Genomic DNA, 15,986 nt, shown 5'->3' with positions numbered 1-15,986 from the left:
TCTAGAAAATGAAAGCCTCTGTTTCTGTGTTCTATTTGTATATGAAATTATTGGATTTGATTGCATTAACATTAATTAACAACATTGTATATCGTTTATATATGCACATGCTGAAGGGAAGGTGGTACATGGAAAGGGTCATCATGGCATTTGGATTAAAACATTCTTTTACAAAATGTTGTTGCAATGTATCTATGTCTTGTACCTGAATTTTGATTGCTTCATTCTGAAATGAAGATTTGATAATAATTTTCTTCATTTATAACCTTTTTTCTCCTGCTCAAATGCTTATGGAAAGGATTAATAATCTTATGTGATGTAGACAATTCACTTAATGAGCTTTATCTGGGTGGATGGAAAATAACGTCAGTTCACAGGGATATTTTGAATGGTTTTTAGGTCTATGATGGGATCTCTGAAAAGATCACAGTTTGGTTTTCTTGGAGATTAGATTTTCTTGGATAATTCTTGGGTGTTCAAGGAGCATCAAAATATTTGATGTAATACCTGTACAGAAAAGCAAGAAATACAGAGGAAGAATTTTGGTCTGGACAACAAACTTTCAATATCTTCAGGTGTACAGAAAGCTGTTAACCAGCTTTCTTAAACTTAAGTTTAAAAAAAAAAAAGAAAGTTTCCTAATACATTTAATGAGACCTCTCATGGTCTATTCCTAGATAAAAACTGGATACGTTAAAAAAAAAAAGGTAGGTGGAACTGTTGGAATACTATTGAGAACCCTTGGGATGAAATAATTTTCAAGGCAAGAAATTAAGTGAAATAAGTTCATGTGAAAATCATGAGAAGACAAATTTCCTGAAACAAATACAGTAATAAGGTGTTCTGACAACCTCTTTTTTAATTTCTAGAATTTGTTTTCCATAAGAATATCTCCTCTTTTACAGAATTCAGAATGTCAGTTGAATGAAGAAATTATGGAGAACTCCAGGAAGGTATTTCCCTCTGTGATAAAATACATTGTAGATATGCTTATATGGGAAGAAGAGAAGGAACTGCCCCCGGAGCTCACAACTAGGTAGGAGTTGGGTGATCCTAAAATTTTCTTTTTAAGGCATTAGAAACCTTGGTAATAATTTAGCCTGTGTTACTGTTACATATATGCAAGCATATTATTTTCTAAATCCCTTTAAACAGCATTTCTGTAGCATTTTTGACCTATGGTTAAGTAGAGAAAAGCTTTTGATACTTCATGGGAAAAGTAAAGAAGTGTGTTATTGTACTCTATAAGTCACTGAGGGGAGGTGCTCTGCAGTGGGCCTGATCTGTATCAGAGTGGCAAGTCTTGTTGCAGAGTAAGGTTTACTGATGCGGGGAAATGCCAGGGCAGTAGAGAGACTTGCCAGTAGCTGTCAGGTCTTGTCAGAGATGCTGATGAGTCCTGGGCATTGCCAGAGCAACCACAACCACCCCTATGCCTATAAAAAGCAGCTTAGGGAGTGCTAGTGGTTAGAATGTGGTGGGTCAGCCAGGGCATGGTGTGGAGCTTGTGTGGCAGGAAGGGTGTAGTCACCATACCAGCTCAAGAGGTGAGTTCAGTCGGTGTTCATCAGTCTCAGAAGGAGGTTATCTGTGGTATCCACCTGGCAGAAACCTATATCCCCTGCACTCACCAGAATGGATGTGGCAACCCAGACAGGGCTCCCACAAAAACACACAGCCATCCAGGTCTCAGGCAGCATAGAGTGCTAGAGCCTTTCACTGGTAACAGATGGCAGTACTGAGAACAGCTGTTTGAGGTGTTAACAGGTGGATGATCTGCTCAGCCTGGTGGCAGAGCCACAAGAGGAAGTAGGAAGGTTAAGGAGCATCAGGAAGTTTGTGAAAGAGATAGGTGGAACCAAGCTCTGCCTTCCCTGAGACAGCCCCCAGAAAAAAACCCCAAGATCCTGTATCTTCCCCCTGCCAGGCTGAAGGCAGTAGATTAAAGGGAAGGAGTGAATGGAGGCAAGTCCACATTCGTCGTGAAAGATGAGCACTCTACTTGCCCACCTTGCCTTCCTAGATGCCTCTCTACAATAGGACCTCTGGATGTGGAAGGGCAGTCAATGATGTGGATGACAGTCCATCTACGCCAGAGGTTTTGCCAAAGTCAGAAAGGGCTGCCCCTCGTATCATGACTGCCTCAACAAGCAAGAAAAGATTGGTTATAGTTATAGGTGACTCCCTTCCAAAGGGAATAGATTAAAATCTCTTGTATTTGATGCATGGTTTTTGTGTCTTTTTCTGACGTAGGTGGTGAGGGGGAGTGCCTTTAACATCAAAAATATGTTTAGCTTTCTTCCATTGTTCTGTATTTGACATTTCTCTCAAGCTATCAAGTGAGTTGTTGTTTGGATTGGATAGGACACTATTTACAATTTTATTTTTATTTGCATGATGATCTGTTGTTTTTTTTTTTCCAGTAGAGAGAAAGTAGACAGCTACTACTGTGTCCTTTTCAATGATGAGCATCATTCTTATGATCATGTCATCTATAGCCTGCAAAGGGCACTTGGCTGCGAACGCAGTGAAGCCCAATTGCATACTACTGCCATAGACAAAGAGGTTAGTGCATTTTGGATATGGGAAACAGTCACTCTGCAATCATGAAGAAGTGCTACTATTTTTTTGCCCCTTTTTTTTCATGACTAAGATTGTTCTATTTGTCTGAAAAATACACAATTCAGCAATATGCATATTCATATTTCATTAGAAATGTACCTAACATTTTGCAAGAGTTAGTTCTTATTTTGGCTCAGACTTAATTTCAGAATCTTAAAACTCCAAATTAAGCAAATGAAACCATGAAGGTATATGGGTGAAGCTGACAATTTTACTATTTCATTTTTTCACAATAATGTCCCGTGTAAAGGCCCTACACCAGTAATGTAATTATATTTTCTACTGGGGAGGAAAGCATGATCAGTGTTTGAATCATCTTAATGGCAACCATGGTTTTTTCACGTTATGAAAGTACAAAACTTACGTGTTTTTCTATAGTTGTATATGTATTTGTTGTGTGTATATATATAAAAATTAGTATTAGAATCCCTTTTTAATCTGTAAAAACTGTGTTTTAATTGTTGTTTCTCATTGTTCAGTAATGAAAGCATAGTTTTATTTAGGTAGGAGGGTCAGAACTTAAAGTAACTTCTCAATGTTTCTATTATGAAAGTTCGTTTTGATTGAAACCTGAATTTCAGGTCCAGAGTTGACCAGACTTTTCATTTTACTAAGCATCTTCTACAGCACATAACTAGGTTGTATTGGTTTAATTATAATAGTTCCACAACATAAAGCTATTCCCTCTCTTGTGTGAAATTCTGCTGTGTGGAGAGCTTGTTTAAGAAACCATGTCTCCCATTTCCTTTGAGGGGTGCTTGAAGTCCAAGTTGGACCTGTTCTTGGCTTTCCTGGAAGAGCTATCAAACCCACACTTATACCCTGATATTTCATACATAGAAGAAATATTAGGAAAGACTGTAGAAAAGCAATTCAGGATGAGTGTATTTTGTGCTAGGAAGAAAGTTGATGTGGTTTGTATTGAAAGTATTTTGCGGAAACCCCTCTCATCTGTTTTAATATATACATGAATTTTCCTTATCTAATAATATTGATACCCAAACTTTACTTTTTTGTTCTATTGTTAATTTAAAATATATATATATATTTTTCCCCTAAAGATAATTATGTTAATTCTGATTTGCTTCTGGGTGTCTAAAAGCACCATGAGTGATGTTGGTCCTTGTTTCTCTTTTGACGTATAAAAAACATAGAAAGGACCAGGCTTGTGATATTTTGCTTTTGTTTTATATTCGTCTTATGCTCAATATTTTCTTTAAACAGGGTCGCAGGGCTGTTAAGGCAGGACGTTATGCCTCTTGTCAGGAAGCAAAACAAAAAATCAAGGTAACTTCCTAAAATCTTTTTCCTCTATATTTGGTATAGGTAGATATCATCAGAAATAAAGTGTCAAACTGATTTCTTGCTTAGGAGAGGTAATGGGTGGTGAAGACAAACATGAAGATTCGTGTTATCTTTATTTGATGTTTACTAATATTTACCTGACTCCTAGAGGCATTCTGAAAACATTTCTCAACGACCACTTCATGTGGAGGTTCTGCATGCTGATGTTACAGCTCACCAGAAGTTTGCCTTACGCCTGGGTTCTTGGCTGAACAAACTCATGAGCTACTCAAGTAAGCACAGCTGATTTTTGTTACAATAACGCCGTGTTGTTATTTGCATGACTTACTGTCTCAAAAATATCTTTAGCAGTTTTTGACCATGTGAAATTTTGATTTTTATGAGATTACTTAAAGCAGCAGCTGACAGCTGATTATTCAGCTGTTGTCTCTGTCTGAATATAGACAAGCCAGTGTCAGTGCCTCCAGCAAATCCCCTAAATTTTAGTTTTTTAAGCATTACCTTTTTACCTGATTAGATAAGGTAAAACTAAAAAAGGAGTCTCCCTTGTTGGGTGTAGCATTTTGATCTAGGAAATCATTACAGATTAACTGATCCGTTAATATGTTTTATGGGAGCCGTAAAGAGCAAAGCTGTCTAAATGCTTTTCATTTTAAAATACTTTTCTGCATCACTGGATTAATAAATAAAGTACATAAGAATAATAGTAAGAAATTAGTAAGGGGAGAATATGTGGGTATATATTCATTGAGGAAAAAAAAATTAAAAATAATTCAGAATGATGTGCCTGCTTTGATTTCTTGTTTTTAAAGAACTGATTTCTGTAGTTCTCATTTTGGTGGCTCTTATAACTTAATTATTGAAGCATTCTTGTACAAATGAATAGTTTTATCCCTATAGGTGACTTTCGCCAGATCTTTTGTCAGATATGTCTCGAAGAAGAAGCTGGGTCTGAAAAGCCGTGCTTCATAAGCAAGTTGATGCTATGGGATGCAAAACTTCATAAAGGTTTGTGTATCCATGCTGCTATTAACTGAAGAGGCAAATTAATTTTTCAAACAACAAAGATGTAAAAGCAAATGAGTGCTATGCAGGTAGAGTTACATTTCTTCATAGTTTTTATATTATGGTTCTAATACAGCCTTTATTTTTGTCTGAGATGATTGATATTTTGGGTATGTATTTGCTTCTTTAATTTTTCTTGCTTTATGTATTTTGAAGAATCTTTTCAAAAGATGTAGCCTGACTATGAGTGAATTGATGCTTACCCTGTGTTTTAAATACATACCAGTAAAGGTTAAAAATAGAAAAAATATTAATAGCATTGTTAATATACTTTGTAACAATTTCAAGGCTTTTAATGATTTTTAATAATTGTTTCTCTTTTCTGCAATAGTTTACATTATGGTACAGTAGAGTGATGTGCACTGTATTGGCTCTTCACAGGGGCAAGGAAGGTTCTTCATGAACTTATCTTCAGTAGCTTTTTCATGGAAATGGAATACAAAAAACTTTTTGCTGTGGAATTTGTGAAGGTCAGTGGTTATTTGTTTCTTATGTTATGAATTTTTATTAACTTCTTAAAATTTCTGCCAAACCTGAAAAGTGTTTTAGTGTAAATAATGGATTATCAATAAGCTGCAACTTGTTCAGCTTTTAATTGTGTTAATTTCAATGTTATTGGTTCATTCTTTATAACCATGTAGGCATTTATGCTAATTTTGAATGCAGTGTTCTTAGTATTGTGTATCTTTTGAAATGGCAGATGAACTGAAACCAATCTTTCTTTTTTAAATACAGATACAGTAGTTAAGAAATAGTCAAAACATAAGACCAAGTGTTTTCTGTTTTAGGGTGAGACACTTTAATCCTGATAAAGATCATTGACACTTGATGATTTTCTCTGGACTGAAACAAAACCATCAAAGGCTTAACATTAGTCATTGTAAACTTTTTCTAGACACCTGTAAATAATTCCCCATGCAGTTCACTGCAGGAGGAAAACTTGTTTTAAGTTAATGTCTCGTATCAGTCCTTTTTCAGATTTTTAATTATCTCAATGGGGAAGATAGTTGTAGGAGGAAAAGTATTTTGGTTCCAGTGTGGCAGAACAGTTAAGCTTGTGCTTACCTTCAGTATTGAGGCAGTGGGGCACATATTTAATTGTTTTGGTGCATTCAGGACATAGTGCCATTTTCGTTCGACCTCCTTCTATTAGAAAGGAAGAAGGACATTGACATACAATTCTTGTAAATAAAAATAAAACATTTTTAACTAACACTTGTCTTACTCATTGGATTTTCCCATTGTTTTCTTTCTAGTATTACAAGGCATTGCAGAAAGAATACATCAATGATGATCATGACAGAGTTCTCTCTGTGACAGCTCTCTCTGTTCAAATGTTCACTGTACCCACTCTGGTACGTACAGCGTGTGTTTGCTAGAAATGTAAAATAAATGTGAGAATTTCTAGCTGCATCACCTTTGTAGACTGCTGTATTGGCAGAGAGGCTTTATGCATTGCTGAGTTGAAAATGAATCATTTTGGGATTTATTAAAGCCAATATGTAAACTGATGCTGGAGTTTATGTGGAAATCCATTGCAGAAGATACTGAGAATGCGAATAAGTTTTAGGCAAAATTATCCTCTGCATTAACTATCCATTTACTGTTCACATTTACCTTCTTAGAGAACAATTAAAATGTGGGGGGGAGAGGACAAAGAAATGGTTAAATGTCTCTGTGGGGGTGAAATATGCTAAATCCTGTGGGGGAGGGAATTATACCTGTAGGTTTTAAAGATTGTATGTTTCTTGCCTGAAATACCGATGTAAAAGTCCTTTTTTACATGATCTTTCTATTAAAAATAGCATGTCTGTTACATTGAAGCTGTCAGAGTGTTGCAAACATGCAAAGTTGATAGAAGGTGCGTTCATAAATAATACCATGGGGGTTTTTGTAGCTTGGACTCCTTACAGATGCTTGAAATAATTTCTAATAAAAAAGGCTGGATTCAAATAAAAAAATTTGACAGTTCTCTTCAACAAAAATAGGAAGAAAAATTTTAAATGTTCTTCTTGCAGGCCCGACACCTTATTGAAGAGCAAAATGTAATCACAACCATTTCAGAGACACTCCTAGAGGTGCTTCCGGAGTACCTAGACAAAAATGACAAGTTCAACTTCCAAGATTACAGTCAGGACAAACTGAACCGCGTATATGCAATAATATATGACCTCAAGTAAGTGTAAAGCTGAGAAGCTAGAGCAATTCTTAAAGAATAAATGGTAGGATGAGCTGTTTCAATTCGGGAATTTGATGATAAAACTTCTTTAAAGACAAAACCTCAAACCAAACCCCTCAAAAAACACACATAAAACTTTAATGTTATATTTTTGTGGAAACTTAAAATATTTAAATACCAAAATTATATCCTATAAAGACAATTTTTGATGTTTTCAGCTATTATTCTGTGTAACAATTGCTTTAATCAACAAAATATATCTTCTCTAAGACTGCATGGGAAATTTGGCTTGTATTCATTATCATTCTGGGAAAGCTGTATTATCCTCATCTGCATAGCATTGTCCACTCTTACAAGTCCCAAGTTACACTAATAAACTGAATAATGTAAAAGCAAACAACCCCAAATAGCATGGGATTAAAAAATCTGTTAGTTTCAAATAATGGAGTGGCACCAAGCAACTCTGGTGTGTGGTGGATGTTTTAAAAGGAGTTTGAGATGGAGAGGGTGATGTAATGCGATGATGCAGTTGATTGTTTTAATACAAAGAATACTTTAAATACAAGCATAAACAGAAGATAAGTCTGAGCAAAAGATGATAATGTTTTCTTTGGGGACAGGTATGTCTTAGTCAGCAAGCCCACTTTATGGACAGACCGTCTGAGGGAGCGGTTTTTAGATGGATTTGTTTCTTTCCTAAGGATTCTAGCTTGCATGCAGGTACAACGCATTTCAATTATTTCTTTCTAATATGCTGTTACAAAGATATTACAGCATTTCTTTTGCTCATCTCTTTGTCCATATCAATAATAAGGAATATAATTATGTACTTATGATAAATTCTTTAGTCCCTCTCTTGGGTGGGTGAAAAGTAATGTTTACTTTGTAGAATTAGTATTCATCAATTTTAGCTACATGTACCTGAACAACCTATACTTTGCCATTTATTTATGGGGTTATGTGTTGGTTTAAGCGTCTCACTGATTTAGCTTGAGTATTTTGTGACGTCTCCATTTCAGGGAATGGAAGAGATAAAAAGAGAGATTGGTCAGCATGTTGAGGTGGACCCTGACTGGGAAGCAGCTATTGCTATACAGATGCAGCTCAAGAACATTCTTTTGATGTTCCAGGAGTGGTGTGCTTGTGACGTAAGTATATCAATTGTCTGTGATTCTTAATTGCACACCTTCTGTGAATATTCCTGAGTGCTTTTTTAAATAGCAGCATTTTAAAGAAGCCCAGTATTGTTCACTACAGATCTCCACAAAAAAATGAGTCTGAAAGAATTATTCTGCAGTGTGACAAAGAGAGAAGAGATCTCAGAAGGTTATATTCCTCTAGCTGACAAAGCTGCAGAGGGTGCCAGGAAAATCAGAAAGAGAAAGTACTTCCCATAATTCAAGATTCTGAGAATTAGGTTCACAGTGTCATTGTCAAGTTTGAGTTTTGAAGCATGTGATGTTAATTTTTAATTGCAGAAGTGGACTGCAGAAACTGCACAGATTAGGTAATTGCACTGTAAGTTGTCTTAACCAGTGCTGGAGCTCATCTCTGTGCTGGGGGAAGGGAAGAAATTGTACAGTTTATTAATTTAAAGGTATTTTGAAGTAGGTTGTTTCGGTTTTTCCCACTAGGAGAGAAAGGAAGAACTATAGCAGTACAGTAGCTTCTTGATCCAATTTGGGGTGCAAAGTGTTCAAATATTGCAGCTTAAATAAGTAAATAGATTTTTAGAGCATTTGACAGAGAAGCTTTTTTGAACAGAAGCATTATGCTCTGTTAGTTTTAATGGATGCTCCACTGCTCCTTCCAGTGCTTCTCTGTGACAAGAAACAGAGTAGTAATTCATTATATTGTGGATTTCTAGTAACTGTTTATGCCATCAGAAAAAAACAAGTGAGGAGTTTTAGTGCATATATATGTTTCTTTCAATATAACACCTTGCATTTATTTTAAATTCCAGGAAGAGCTGTTGCTCAGGGCCTACAGAGAATGTCATAAAGCTGTGATGAGGTGCAGCACAAATGGCCGTTCACGGGAAAAGACAGTGTTTCACTTGTGTGGCCACACTCTAGAAAGCAGACCCTACAAAGTGTCTGCAGATCCTGTCAGCATACATTTACCACTGTCTAGGACTCTTGCTGGTAGGTGCTGTGTTTTGCTTTAATTGCTGTTTGAATTATGTTTATCATCCATATCTCTTTCTTTACTCTAGAAAACATTTAGGTTAAGTTTCATAGATCATTCACTCTGTGACTTTCTGGCATTCTTATGATCAGGGAACCCTGTTCCCTTGATGTCCCATTAAGGGAAAGGTTTTCTCAAAAAATGTTTGCCATGGAGGCTAGAGGACACTTTTTTTAAACAGGAGAAAGTAAGGAAGGCGAGAAGGAAAAGTTTCATGTTCTAATGAGATCTTCAGTTTTTTCTGGACTATTTGAATTCCTGTAGTTCTGTTTCTATTTCTACCTTTTTTGTCTAAATGGATGTTATTTTTTATAGTATCTTGAATTTATTTTTTAGCCGCATATATCTTAGGGCTGTTAAAATGCTCCTCCAGAAAGGCATGTTTGCAGCATGCCAAGAGAGATTTCCAATCAGAATACAAAGGACCACAGCAGTGGTGATCACTGCTGTAGAGTACAAATGAAATCATATGCTATTATTAAGCTGTAGATTCTTTATCACATTATTGGATACCAAGATACCTTGTAGTCTTGAAATTTAGTTATTACTGACATATGATTTAAATGTAAGATTTGCTAATACAATTTAGTATCTCAATGTAAATGGTTTTAATGATTTAATTAAACTAACACATTCGTAATATGATGGGTTGAAAGACTGATAAAAACTGTTATGATGATGATCTATCTTAAATTATCTGTCTTAAATAAACTTTGACTTCTTTTTCCTGTAATTTTCTGAGTTGCAGGTGATTTAGCTTATACTTAGAATGTATTAGAGGAAAAACTGTAATGATTTCGATTTATTTTTCTAATGCTTTTCCAACTGGTTTTGTAGGTCTTCATGTACGATTAAGCAAGACTGGAGCCATCTCAAGATTGCATGAGTTTGTTTCTCCTGTAAGATTTTCTCTTCCCTTTCCTTCTCCACCCTCCCTGCCTCCACCCTCAAATGCTTCTGGTGATTGATACTGTAGTAAAGACAATAACCTAAGATTATATAAGACAGGCTGAGAAAGTTGGGGCTGTTCAACCTGGAGAAGAGAAGGCTGCATGGAGACCTCAGAGCAGCCTTCCAGTATCTGAAGGCGGCCTCTAAGGATGCTAGGGAGAGACTCTTCATTAGGGACTGTAGTGGCAGGACAAGGGGTAATGGGTTAAAACTTAAACAGGGGAAGTTTAGGTTAGATATAAGGAAGAAGTCCTTTACTATGAGGGTGGTGAGGCACTGGAATCAGTTTGTCCAAGGAAGTTGTGAATGCTCCATCCCTGGCCGTGTCCAAGGCCAGGTTGGACAGAGCTTTGGGTGAAATGGTTTAGTGTGAGGTGTCCCTGCCCATGGCAGGGGGATTGGAACTAGATGATCTTAAGGTCCTTTCCAACCTTAACTATTCAATGATTCTATATCCAGTAACTTTCATGGCTTGCACACAAGTTATTTTGTGGGTGACAGTATGTCCTTGTTGATAAGTACTTAGACTTTTAAAATCACTGACAGACTCGTTCTTGATTATTTTATTTTCTCTAATTCTAGGAAGAATTCCAAGTGGAGCTGCTAGTAGATTATCCTTTGAGATGTCTTGTCTTGATTGCTCAGGTTGCTGCAGAGATGTGGAGAAGGAATGGGCTCTCCCTGATAAGCCAGGTACTACCACCACAATATTCAGTAGCATATCCTAATGGTGAATGCAAGTGTTCCCAAGTAATGTTCCCAGTGGTGGTTTCATCCAGTGCAGAAAGAGGGCATGGGGATCACTCCTACACTAATAAGAGAAGTTTCTCATTGGGAAATTAGATGACTTGGGTTTGTTTCCAGCTTCATCAATGGCTTTCCTCCCCATATTAGACAAGTATTTTCATCTCTTATGACTGTTTCTGAGTAAAGGAAGAGACTGCCTTTAAGTATTTGTATTTCTGCTTTGGCTTCACTTTTTTTTTTTTGGCAGCAGCCATTCTTTGTGTAAATCCATCACAGGACCTTTTGCTGAAGTAAAAGTAAATATTGGTAGTCCTCTGTAGAATTGTCTTGCTGAGAACTGGGGAGGGAGGAGGAAGTTTTGATTTTAATCAGCAGCAGCCATTAGAATTATGTTGTCTTAGAGGGGTGTAAAAAAGTACAGCATAGACTTTCCCTGGATAGGTGAAAAAACGTTTTTCATTTCCATCAAACTATGTATCTGTTCTGTAAGAAACACAGGACTTCCCAGTGTTTTACAGTTTAAAAAAGCCTCAGACATTAACTGGTGCATATTTGGTAGTGCATTCCTTCTCTACTTAAAATTTGTTTTCCTATTTCTTAGGTATTCTATTATCAAGATGTTAAATGCAGAGAAGAAATGTATGATAAAGACATCATCATGCTCCAGGTATAGTCACTGCTTGTTTGATTCAAACTTCTCATGGAATTTCTTTTAATTAAATGTGTATAATTTTTTTCTTGGTAAATGAGTATTCTTCATAATAAATGAAGAACTGTGATGGTAACTGGTGTTCATACGAGTTTGGGATTTTTGACAGATAGGTGCATCTCTTATGGATCCAAACCAGTTCCTCCTGCTGGTACTGCAGAGATATGAGCTTGCTGATGCTTTCAAAAAGATCAAGCCCACCAAAAATCAAGTGAGTGGCAAGTATTTCTGAGGACTAATTTCTTTGCTTTTTGTTTATGGAGCCTTAGTGCAAAATGCTAGCTACTGTTGATTTTTGTGACCACACGGAAAGTCAGTTAAAAAAGAACCTAGTGCTTAGAGAAATGATTTTGTGTTTGGATTTTGTAGAGGCTTACTCAGAATTAACAAACAGGTTTTGCCCTTTTGGACCTCTATTTCATAGGGCATCTTTCAAAATCCATGTCAATGACTTCTCCATAGCATTTCTGTATCTCAAGTAATTTTATGTGTTCTTATTTTGTCTGGAAGTTTCTTGGATTCTTGTGCTACTTACTGAGGCTTGAACTTCCATTTAACACCTCATTTGGGATACATTTTGAGCTGTTGTTTCGTTTTATGTTTGTGTATCTTGCACTTCAGTTGCAGAATAACATCTCTTCTACAAGTACAGTCGGTTTTTTTCAGCTTCTTAGATTGGGCGTTTCTTCTTCCTATTCAATGCTTCAGTGAGGTAGTGCATCTGAAGGCTGAGCTCAGTGTCATTTGACATATTTTTCTTTCCTTTTTTTCTCTTTTTTAAACTGATTTCTCTAATTCTTGTAGGATTTGATCAAACAATGTAATGTATTAATAGAAGAGATGCTACAGATTCTCATCTATGTTGTGGGTAAGTTTCATTTCTCTCTGTTGTAGTAATGGATTATTAAAGGTTTAATAACTTTAACACAGATGGTATGGGAAGACTCTTGGAGAAATCCTGTTCTAAATAGATGGCTTAGTAACTGAAATATTTGTCAACTGGGAGCAATAAGGATTGCACAGTGTTAGATAATTTCATAATTGACTGTACTTGATCTCAGTCCATTTTGTTCAGAAGCTAGACTAAAAGGCACTTTTCCTCTCAGACACTTAGGTTTCTGGAAAATGAAAACTTATACTATGAAACAATCCAGCCATAACTTTAGTTGTGCAAAATTCAGAATTGCTTTATAACTGTCATATTTGCCATTCTCCTTTTGATTCACTCTGGTAGGGGAAAGATACGTGCCTGGAGTGAGTAATGTGACCAAAGAAGATGTTATAATGAGAGAAATCATTCATCTGTTATGTATTGAACCAATGGCTCATAGTGCAATTACCAGGTCCTTGCCTGAAAATGTGAGTCCTGGTTTATTTACTTTTTTCCTTAATTTTTCTTATGTCTTTCTCTGCTTTGGCATCCATATTCTTATACAGAAGTGTTTTACTTATGATATAAAGCACAAAAGTTGGTTTCAGAATTACAAAACGTCATGGGAAAGGAGCTTACACACCTTACTGATGTAAAGGTCAATGTCATGGATGCAAGTATGATGTAATCTGAAAAGCCTTGTGTGGTGGTTGTACGTTTTGATAAAGAGGTGAAAGCTTTTGGAATATTCAGCTGTAGTTCTAGATTCAAAAAGAAAAGTTTTAAAATTATTTTATCTTTTGGCTTTTTAAGACTGTGCAGCTGTATTCCATTCTGGCCTGTGTACCATCACTAAATCTGCCTGTGTAAATTTTGGTCACTTAATCCTAGGCAGGTGCATTGGAAGTCAAGTATTGTACATGTCTATTTGAAAGCACAGATTTCCTTGCCATTCTATTCCAACTGTTTAAATTCAAGCAAAGGAGAGGGATGTGGATTAGAAGTTACAGCATGTGCAAGTTTTCAGGGCTGGCAATCAGTGCAAAAAAACCTTCAGTTTTATTGGTAATCAAATAGGTTGGAATATTATCAGAAACAAATAATGGGTGATCCACATTCACTGCTTCAAGAAGCTAAAACTGATTTTCCCTGCACTGAGGCTGGGTACAGCACTGCTGTTCTTCTGGAGATCAGCTCTGTTGTTAATAAAATTTTACATGGTTAAATGGAAGTATTATCTGTCTTTGGTGCTTTTGCCTTGTCGATTACAATTATCTGCTTTCTGAGTAATAGAGGGCAAAATGTATTAATTCATTAATAAGCCAAAAATCTCTATGTCTATTTTTGTTGCATCTAGCATAATACTGAAGATATTTGAGTCACTGTGTATTTATCCCAAACTAAATTTTTTACCAGGAGAACAATGAAACTGGCTTGGAGAGCGTAATTGATAAAGTGGCTACATTTAAGTAAGTTCTCAATATTTGTTTTTTAGGTAGCTTGAACATGAAATGAGATGTCTTGAACATGAAATGAGATCCGTTGGATTATACGGATTAAACACACTGCACTGCACAGTCTCTGTTCAGCTAATATTTTGCTATCTTGGAATATACTGTTAAATACATATAGGAAAGAAAAGTGTAATGGAATTTCTGGAGCTGTAGCTTCTCTCCTTTTGCCCCCCTCTTTCTTCAGATTCAATTTGAGGAATCTCAGTTTAGTAATCTCAAATCATGATGGGAAAATCTTCCAAAGTTCATTATATTTCAGAGATGGTTGGGAACATTAACAATTAATTGTACCTTTGACAATCACCAAATAATTATTGGTTTAGATGTTATTTAATGGCTAATTTGCTGTAGCTTTCAGATGGTAGTTAATTTTATTTAACATCTAAGTAAATACAAACATAGAACAATCAGTTGTAGCAGTTAAGGAAAAACATGGCTCAAATGTATGCTATTTTAGTCACAAAAACATCTTGTAATTTTACTTATATTAGTATGCCTTATTTTAACTTCCTTGTGGGTTGCTTGTTTATGTTTAATCGAGAGTAACTACGTGTACCTAGGAATTTTTCCTTTGAGAATTATATGGAAGGTTCAAGACAATCTCACTGGCTAGAAAGTAGTTGTTTGTATTACTTGTTTTGTACCTTGGTTAAAGAAAGAAATGAATTTTGTAAAATAATGTCCAATGTCTGAAATTCTAAGCTATAAAGTTAAAAAGAGGTCTGACAAGTAAATTGTGTTACTAGTTTGCTTACATTCAAATTGGTGCTGAACATACATATTGATATGTACATTATGAAATATTTCTCTGTAAGGAAACCAGGTGTGTCTGGCCATGGAGTTTATGAACTGAAAGATGAATGCTTGAAGGAGTTCAATATGTTCTTTTATCATTATACTAAGACGCAGCACAGCAAGGTAAGCACTCTAAGATTCACTCTTAAAGGTTGAAAAATAGTACATACTTGTCAATGTTTAAAGATTTTTGCCGAATCAAAGGAATTAATGGAATATAAAGAAATTGAGTCAGTGAAGAGTATATGCAGCTAACTTCAAAACTAAATTTTCAATGAAGACTGCTAGTACAAATTGACATGGTATGGTTTGTGTTAGTATTTTGTCTATGATGATCTGTGTATTAACTCTGCTAATGCTAAGAACAAAATATAAGAATTATCTTTGAACTGGAAAGCCCCAAACTTTGCTTTTATGGTTCTTATCGAGGAAGCAAGTATGTCCATACTACACACCTTACAAATTGAAATGTCAAATGCATAGTGCTAAGCAGATTTCAGACAAAATTCTAGTTACACAACCATGTATGGATTACATATCATGCCACACTTCTCATTTAGTTTCTCATTGTTTCATTATGTACTTCTGTAGAAATGCTGGTATAACACTACTACTTTTTCTGTAGGCTGAACATACACAAAAGAAAAGAAGAAAGCAAGAAAACAAGGATGAAGGTAAGAATTTGAAACTGAGTTGAATTTGAAATCAGCAAATGTGACAATTCAGTGCATATAAAATGAGTTTTTGGGATGTGTGTTGTGCTCTCTACTCCTAACCTGCAATCTTTGAGATGCCAGTTTAATATATTTGTTCATCTCTGCTTTCCAGCATTGCCACCCCCTCCTCCTCCAGAATTCAGTCCTGCCTTCAGTAACGTGGTGAGGATTCTGAACTGTGATGTTATGATGCATATACTGCGCACCATTCTTCAGAGAGCAGTAGAACTAGAAATCCACTTGTGGACTGAAGCTATGATCCAAATGGTATGGTTAACTTTAGTCTTCCTATGATTATTCCTGTGCAGAGCATGTTAGCTGCTTA

General features: G+C 35.9%; 1 protein-coding gene across 2 annotated transcripts in view; it reads left to right on the top strand.

The window, feature by feature from the left end:
* The window catches only part of UBR1 (ubiquitin protein ligase E3 component n-recognin 1), a 63,807-nt gene that overhangs the window by 20,785 nt on the left and 27,036 nt on the right, over window positions 1-15,986 (top strand). For both annotated transcript variants that reach the window (XM_034061871.1, XM_034061872.1), the window contains exons 5-25: window positions 906-1,036; window positions 2,424-2,565; window positions 3,847-3,909; window positions 4,076-4,199; window positions 4,828-4,935; window positions 5,374-5,462; window positions 6,249-6,347; window positions 7,011-7,168; window positions 7,792-7,891; window positions 8,191-8,319; window positions 9,135-9,315; window positions 10,196-10,257; window positions 10,892-11,002; window positions 11,658-11,723; window positions 11,875-11,976; window positions 12,570-12,633; window positions 13,000-13,124; window positions 14,053-14,105; window positions 14,966-15,068; window positions 15,571-15,619; window positions 15,774-15,928. In XM_034061871.1, coding sequence (XP_033917762.1) covers window positions 906-1,036; window positions 2,424-2,565; window positions 3,847-3,909; window positions 4,076-4,199; window positions 4,828-4,935; window positions 5,374-5,462; window positions 6,249-6,347; window positions 7,011-7,168; window positions 7,792-7,891; window positions 8,191-8,319; window positions 9,135-9,315; window positions 10,196-10,257; window positions 10,892-11,002; window positions 11,658-11,723; window positions 11,875-11,976; window positions 12,570-12,633; window positions 13,000-13,124; window positions 14,053-14,105; window positions 14,966-15,068; window positions 15,571-15,619; window positions 15,774-15,928 — 2,214 coding nt within the window. The remainder of the gene's footprint in view (window positions 1-905; window positions 1,037-2,423; window positions 2,566-3,846; window positions 3,910-4,075; window positions 4,200-4,827; window positions 4,936-5,373; window positions 5,463-6,248; window positions 6,348-7,010; window positions 7,169-7,791; window positions 7,892-8,190; window positions 8,320-9,134; window positions 9,316-10,195; window positions 10,258-10,891; window positions 11,003-11,657; window positions 11,724-11,874; window positions 11,977-12,569; window positions 12,634-12,999; window positions 13,125-14,052; window positions 14,106-14,965; window positions 15,069-15,570; window positions 15,620-15,773; window positions 15,929-15,986) is intronic.

This window comes from Melopsittacus undulatus, chromosome 4 (assembly GCF_012275295.1).
Source record: "Melopsittacus undulatus isolate bMelUnd1 chromosome 4, bMelUnd1.mat.Z, whole genome shotgun sequence".
Classification (NCBI taxonomy): domain Eukaryota; kingdom Metazoa; phylum Chordata; class Aves; order Psittaciformes; family Psittaculidae; genus Melopsittacus; species Melopsittacus undulatus.
Note: the sequence above shows the minus strand (reverse complement) of the source record. Positions and strands in the feature narration are given on the sequence as shown.